Here is a 7756-nt window from a genome sequence, read left to right on the forward strand (position 1 = left end):
TGCGGGTATTTTGACAACTTAGGCCTAGATACATTTTCCGGAGTAGACCACCGATGCGGGATCTGATCTAACCTAAAAAAGGCCGAAACCCCATATCTACCCGCCGCTGCGTATCCAGACCGATACGAGGGACCTGCTAGAGTTGCTCTAAGTGGGCTCAGAGGTATCGATGATGGCGATGACTTCTACAACGTGCGCATAAGGGCATCTCCAACGGCGCGACACATTTTAATGTCCGTGAGCTTTCGTTTGCGTCGCGCCGCGGACGCTAAAATGACCGGTTTTGTCCGCGCGTCCGTTTGCGTCCGGGGGCTGCTCCAGCGGAGCGACGCATTTTTTATTTTTATTTTTTTCCTCTACTCCATTTAAACATAGTTCCAAATATTATATATTGAAATATGGTTTTACACAAACTAATACATAATTGGGAACATGGTTTACACAAACTAATACATAGTTTGAACCATGGTGGACACAAATAAAACATTGCAAAATGAGGAAACCAGTTGTGTTGATTTCCGTATGTTCACTGCCAATAAAGAACATTCGAGGGCACACTCAGTCACCCAAACTGGAAAATCCAGCGGGAGATGGTGCCCTTGTTGGTTCTACCGAGGACGAACATCCAGAAACCTCCACTACTGGCTTCGTCTGGTCCGTAGCCAGATTCGCTGCAAAGAAATAACACTCTAAGTTCTAGCTATCGGTATCCGAGCCGGATTCGCCGGTGTGGTAGTGCATGCGGCACGCCGTATCGTCGAACACCTTGACGATCATCTCGCCATCACCCTTGTAGAGGAAGGTGAGCTGGCAGCCGCACTCGAGCTCGAGGTCGCGGACGAACTTGTCCCACCCCGTGTGCAGGTACATCTTGCCCTGCCCGTCGAACAAGACCTCCACGGTCCGGCGGCGAAGTTGCGGCGGCCTCCCGTAGGCGCAAATGCGCCGGCTCGACGCCATCGACGAACTCGGCGAACTTGTCCGGGAGCCGCTTGATGCCGAGTGGGTCGTCGTCGATGGGGAGGGGAACTCGAGCGGCGGTCCTCCTGCCGAAGACTAGGAGGGCGCGGGCGACGGCGAGCGTGGGGCGCGTAGGCTGCTCCACCACGGCGGCCCCTGCCCCGGCCACGGGGGCGCCCAGGGCCACGGCCTCGACCGCCTCGCCGGCCACCAAGACCGGCCATGGACTTCCTCGCGGGCCTGACTGCGTCGCAGGAACACCTAGGCGGCGCTGCAGTCGAGCTTTGTGGCGGCTAGGGTTTCTTTGGAGGAGTGGACGAGGAAGAAGAACGCGCGCCCCCTTTATATAGGCCGAAGGCATGCGGTGGCCGTGAGATGCGTGGCGTCGCCATTAACGTGGTTGGCGGAGGTGGGCTGCGGCCGCTCGGCAGCCGAGGCATCGCCATTAACGTGGCGCAGGCTGTCGAAGCGACGCAGCGCAGTCGCTGGCGCGTTTGAGAAGACGCATCAACGCAGGGTCGATGCCAGGCGGGTCCGACGAAACGTCCGCCAGACACGAGCGAACACTTTGCGCGTCTACGCAGCGTCCGCAGAGACGCATCCGAGGTGCATACCAGATGTATTTTGGTCACGTGGGTCGGTCAGCGACCTTTTACGTGGCGCCGGTTGGAGATGCTAACATTGCTTGACCGGATGAGCTCTCCTATTTCAGAGGGTCTGTCAGGGCGAAGAAGAAAAACCAGAAATCACCTCTTCTGTTTCCCTGATGCAGGCCGTCGTGGGTCCCTTGCTGGGCCGTGGATCGACCGATCGACAGCCCGTGTTACCCTCGAATCAGAATCCCCATTTTTCCTCTTCAACCTGCTTTAACCCTAGTTACAGACCGGACGGCGGCCGGCGGCCGGCGGGTGAGGGGCTTCTGCCGGGGACACGAGGATTCGCGCGCGCGAAGTGCAGCGAGAAGACGAAGCTATCAACGGAGTGAAGGGGGGCTTGGGATCGTGGTGGCTTGCAGTTCGAGTCAGCGTCGGTAAGCACTGGACCCCCCGCCCTTCTCCCCTCCTTTTTTCTCCTCAAACATGTTTCTGCAAAATTTGTTTGTTCCTTTGTTGGTTTTGCCTTGCAAGCAAATTTGTTTGTTCCTTTGTTGGTTTTGCCTTGCAAGTAACAACTTGTTATCCCACAGTTTGAGTATACTGCTTAGACATTTCTGTATTACTGTCAGTCACTGAATTAACGTACAAAAGATGATTATTTTCTACTGTTTGCAGCCAGCATTCGCGGTCAATGGTGTATTTTTACCGGCTGATCCGGATTTGCATGCCTTTGTAACCCCAAATTATTATTTTTTGCTTATTTGTCTAAAGTTTGGTGTAAACTATTCCTAAGCTGTTTGGTCGATACACAACTCACACGTTTAATTCCTGCGGGGCGCCATTTCGGTGCATGGCTAGAATTTTGCGGTGAGGTACTTTGTTTTATTTATGCATGTATACATAAAATTTCACCATTATTTGTCAATAGAAATGTCATGCCTGACTCTGCATTTGTTGTGCACCCACGACTTATTTTTTTCGTTTACCAATTCTTGGAAGACAGAACCTAAATTTTTCCAAATCAAAAAAATAAAAAGAATCTAAATATGTCAAACTTGCTTCTTGATTTTTTTTTGCCCACAAGTTACTTTAATCAGCCCCATAATTTTTTTAATCTGTCTTCGCAGAAAAACCCAGTACTAGGAAGATTAGTCAACTGGAAAATCAGGAATTGCTAATTTAAAGGCTGCATTGCTGTATTGGGTTTACTATGGTTTCTGAGGAAGTCAATTCGAAGAAGCAAAGAAACGAGGAGTGCTTCATAAACTGTCTCCCAGGAGACCTCATCGAGCGGGTATTCTTGAGGCTTCCAGTGAGCACTTTATTGATGTGTGTTGGTGTCTGCAAACCCTGGCAAAACTTGATCCGGGATCCTCAGTTTGTCACATTACACCTCAAGCATGCGTCCCATTTTGCCCTCCTATTCTTCGGAAAAGAGTCTATTGCAGGCGAACGCCACCCTAGTGACGCTATCCTGATTGATGAAGCATGGTCACAGTCGACATATGCAGTACCAGTGGTTAGGCCTGATGATATTCTTTTTGGTTCATGCAATGGGCTTCTTGGCTTATACACAAAGACATCATCAATCAAGATAGCTAACCTTGCAACTGGTGAATGCTTGCATCTGGAGAAACCTGTAAAGAATCTCAAGGGTGACCACTTCTCGTCATATAGCTTTGGATTTCACCCATTGACAAAAGAATACAAGATTACACACTTTCTTCGTGATTGTGTTGAGGATCACCCCGAGAATAAAGACAGATTCAAGTTCATTCAAGTTTATAAACTTGGCGATGAGACATGGAAAGATATCAGAACTCCAGAAGACTTAAGCTTGAACTGTGTGAGAAACTCTGGTTCAATCAATGTTGATGGAACAATGTATTGGCTAACTGAAGATATGGCAGCTAACTGGCATCATGCTGTTATGTCTTTTGATCTCGGTAAAGAAAGTTTTGCACGGATACAACTACCAGCATCAGTACCTGAAGATTGTGCTTCTGGTGGTCCTCGTCGGTATTGGATCAGAGAAATTAATGGGAAGATAAGTATAGCAACTGCTCAAACTCATCCTTCTCAGCCGACAAGGCTTGTTGGTGAGCTGCAGATCTGGACACTTGACAATAAAACGGAGCAAAGGTGGAGCCAGAAGTATAATATTCTGGCAATAGATTACATTCCGGGACCAAGTTTGGCTCATGGTGAAAAGTTGTTGACGCAATGTCGTGACGGTAACCTATATTCGTATGAGTTGCTTGCGGAGAACGTCACGAGTAAAGTGCTTAAGATGGCGAAGCTGTTAGATTTCAGCCCCCGCAAACCTGACAACATGCAATCCTACATTTGTGTGAAGTCACTTGTACGTCTAGATGTATACAAGAAAGCTGGTATTGTGTGTAGGCCAAACCAACGGGAAGGCTTGGAATCGAAGAAGTGGGAGGCGTGGCAGCAGCTGCTCTCTAAGATAGAAGAATTGTGGAGCTGCATTCATCAAAAGGAGAATCATAGTATTGTATGCTGGCTAAATTTAAATTTTCCTTAATGAAAATTAGTTTATGGGAAAAATTAACAAATGAGTTGACATTTGATAGGCATCTTCACAACAACTCCGCATACGGCTCAATGCTCTACTACCACATTTATCAGATGATTCGATTCGACAACAAATAGGCATGGAAATTGGTCAAAAGTTTCCAGTCTTTCCAGATCAAGTAATTCCTTATCTATATGAAACTAGCATATCTTTTCTTTTCATATTTTAGTTTGAATAGTCAATAACCATTTGAAGAGCGGAGGCATAATGATGCTTAAGTGCACTTCTATTAGTGCTGTAACACGTCTTGAATGAAACTCCAGAAGGCAAGATCCCTCCGGCGGCTTAATTTGGTAGAGCAGAAACGGGATAGAGAAGCTTTAGATGCTCGTATCAACAAGTATCTGGAGATTATCAAGGTATAGTACTATAGTGTGTTTACATTTCCTAACAAGTAGCAATATCAAGTATGCGGATATTTCCAAGGTATAGTACTCCTTCCGATCCATATTGAAGTTGTACTAAATCAACAACACTTAATATGAATCAAAGGGAGTACTATAGTGTGCTTACATTTACTAGCCATATCATCCATGACTGTCCTAAATGTCAAACTAATAAAGTTAAGCTATCTACAGGGTACGACTGAGGCACTCGACAACATCAGTAGTATGATCAATAGTGCTATACAGGTTCAGGTAAAGGTTTACATTTGATTTGATTTGTTATTGTTTTCCCTTTCCGCTACAGCTTGCTAGTTTTTTTACCACTTGTTCTAGTCTGTTCTGCAATGAATATGCAAATTAATTTCTCTTGAAATAAACCAAAGTAATTATGCCTTCTATTCATATCAATGAATGACTTGTACTATAGTACACTTATTTTTTATCAAATATTTTAATTTGTGCCCATGTGTGTACTTATCTTCTTTATGCTAACTGTGCAAGTTGTCTAGTTACAGAACTTATCGCGCTGTTACATTAGTAGTTAACTTATTTTACATCAGATGAAAAATAAACTATTCATCAAGGTTTATATGTAGATGCCTTAAATATTCTGAACCAGGCATTGCTGCATAAACTTTATGCTGTGATTACCAGGCATTCCTGCATAAATTTATGGTGATACTGGCCTCTAAATGATACCAACTGTTAAAAAAGTAGTGCAGATAATCATGAACAAATATAAATTTAATTTCACAGCAGTGATATACTTAATCAAAATACTACTCCCTCTGTTCCATAATTCTTGTCGCAGATTCGGACAATGTGTCTAGATACGTCCGAATCTGCCACAAGAATCATGGAACGGAGGGAGTATGTCATAAATGTACTCCATGAGGATAAAAAACACAAAATCTGCTGAAAAATAATTCCAAGTTAAATAGAACAAGAAAGCTGTTCATACTAATTTTATTTTTTGTTTGTATTGATGTATGTCTCTGTTTGTGATTCAAAATTTGCATGGCAGTCCATACAATCATACACTATCTGGGTGATTTCTTTCTAGAATTAAAAGTGATCATTTGATATCACGGTATCATTGAGAGTCCAGTATCACTAGATATGTTTTCCTGTGATTCTTATCTTTAACTTATTGGACTTGAATATTATGAAGTAACAACTTCATGCTAGGAAGTTTAATTGTTTCGTCTTGAAATAGCATGTTCTTGTCTGCATTTATTATACATTGCTGGCATGCTTTGTTAATGATGAGTATGAATGTTTTAAGAGAGCATGGAATTACACGTTAATTTAGTTGTTGTCAAGTAGTTTGTCAAAGAGACGGGAAGTTGTTAAATTTTTTTTGACAACTTTACCGTAGGGGAATCCCCTACGGTGTGAAATTTTTATGTAAATATATCCAACCGGGTGCGGTCACAAAGTTTAAAAGAATACAATCAGGGGGGGTAGAAATGTGCTAGTGACATTGAAAAGACTAAAAAGATAGGGCCAGAATCCAGTCAAGGAGGGCTTGAACTTGATCTTCCTTGACTTTGTACCTATGAACCATCAAATCATTTTGAAAGTTTATTTTCCAGCGAGCAAGTGAAGCGGGAATCCCTCTGAAAATAACATCATTACGTAGCTTCCAAATATTCCACGCAGCGCATGCCAAAATTTCCATAAAACATGGACCGGTGAACTGTGTACGTGCAGCAAGAATCCTGTCAGACAAGGACATAGACATGTTCCAGTGAATACCCACTGAGTTCCAACAATTAATTGCAAAGTCACATTCAAAGAAGAGGTGATTTCTAGATTCAAGCATCGTCTCCGAGCATAAAACACAATCTGACCCAGAATCAAGGTGCCATTGCTTACGTAGCATTAGATCTCTTGTATTTAGTCGATCCATCATGAGGAGCCAAGAAAAAACCTTCAGCTTAGGAAGAGCCTTGGAATTCCATATAGTGTTCAGAGCACCATCTGTTGGGAGTTGTTCAAAGAGGAAGTTATAATACCTAGAGGAAGTGTACTTGCTTCCCCACACAAAAATTCTTTTATCAACTGATCCCATTTCCAACCTTTTCTCAGCTAACAGATTAATAACTTGCTGATATTCTTGGAATGCTTCCACCGAAAGAGGCAAAGAGAAACCGGACCGGAGATCAGTAGCCGCAAACTGAGCCACCGTGGCGTCTGAGTCCAAGGCATAAGAGAAAAGCCTCGGAAATTTGTTGCAAAGAGTCACATCATCATGCCAAAAATCTTTCCAAAACAGAACTGAGGAACCATCTCCAACTTGACATTTAGAAATACTTCTGTACTCTTCCACCAGGCTGAAAATATCTTTACACCAAAAGATCCTCTCCTAGATTGAGCATGAGGAGCCCCTTCATTATAAAGAGACCAAACCAGTTTCACCCAGGGTGTGTTATCTTTTTCATAGAACTTATGATACACAAGTTGTTAAATATCATACATGTTATGCGCACAGAAATCATCATAAGCACTGTTCAAGAACAGAGAACATTGGGAGTTGGAAACATGGATGTGTATCCGTTCCCACATTTTCATTTTCTCTTCTATTTTCAGTTTGGGACATTGAATTTCATTTTTCGCCACATGGTAGATCTTTGTTGTGCACCTTCTCTTTGAGAAATAAACAGAAAAGAGGATTCAGGTCTTCCTTATGTCTAACAGGAATTATATATTTCCCATGACATGTACCAGTGTCTTGATCTGATCTCTACTCATGTTTCAGGTGGGTGCATCAATTTCAAATGTTGTCATTTGCTCTCAGAATCACAGTGAGGGTGAGGATGCAGTTGACATTTGAGAGCTTATCATGACATTCTTCTTAGCTCGCTGGGATAGCTGTTCTGCTCTTGCTACTTTAGGTCTTTTACCTGCTATCTGATGTTTATGTTTGTTCTTATCTGGAATTTATCATGCTTATTATGCCTGTTTAGTCCATGTGATCTGATTTTGTAACATGTTTATTTGAGACCTTGAAGATCAATGAACTCTTTTGCACTGAATATCTTGTAAAGTTTTGCAGAATATCTCGAAGTGAAAAGCCTTGTATATGCATTCTCCCCGGCTGAAATCAAATACTAGGATCAAGCAGGTTCAGGACACCTGAAGTCTGAACTGAGACTGTGTAGCAAGGGCGTAAAAATGGGTGAATAAGTGACATAATTTGCCATTACAAACTTGCA

The 7756-nt window shown here is 43.3% G+C and overlaps 1 protein-coding gene across 1 annotated transcript; it reads left to right on the forward strand.

Annotated features, from left to right (window-relative positions):
* The first annotated feature begins 1769 nt into the window (after window positions 1-1769).
* Window positions 1770-7389, forward strand: LOC124653109 (F-box protein At3g07870-like). The gene is made up of 6 exons (XM_047192169.1): window positions 1770-1990; window positions 2684-4071; window positions 4151-4270; window positions 4416-4511; window positions 4731-4790; window positions 7300-7389. Exons 2-6 carry the CDS (start codon window positions 2767-2769, stop codon window positions 7372-7374), a joined length of 1656 nt encoding a protein of 551 aa, XP_047048125.1. The 5' UTR covers window positions 1770-1990; window positions 2684-2766; the 3' UTR covers window positions 7375-7389.
* The last annotated feature ends 367 nt before the right edge of the window (window positions 7390-7756 follow it).

This window comes from Lolium rigidum, chromosome 5 (assembly GCF_022539505.1).
Source record: "Lolium rigidum isolate FL_2022 chromosome 5, APGP_CSIRO_Lrig_0.1, whole genome shotgun sequence".
In the NCBI taxonomy this organism is placed as follows: domain Eukaryota; kingdom Viridiplantae; phylum Streptophyta; class Magnoliopsida; order Poales; family Poaceae; genus Lolium; species Lolium rigidum.

Excerpts from the sequence above, each read along its gene's own strand:
- LOC124653109 (XM_047192169.1), top strand. The coding sequence starts at position 2,767 with ATGGTTTCTGAGGAAGTCAATTCGAAGAAGCAAAGAAACGAGGAGTGC. Across the intron at positions 4,271-4,415 it reads TTCCAGTCTTTCCAGATCAA|AAGGCAAGATCCCTCCGGCG; the intron begins GTAATTCCTTAT and ends ATGAAACTCCAG. Across the intron at positions 4,791-7,299 it reads ATAGTGCTATACAGGTTCAG|GTGGGTGCATCAATTTCAAA; the intron begins GTAAAGGTTTAC and ends CTCATGTTTCAG.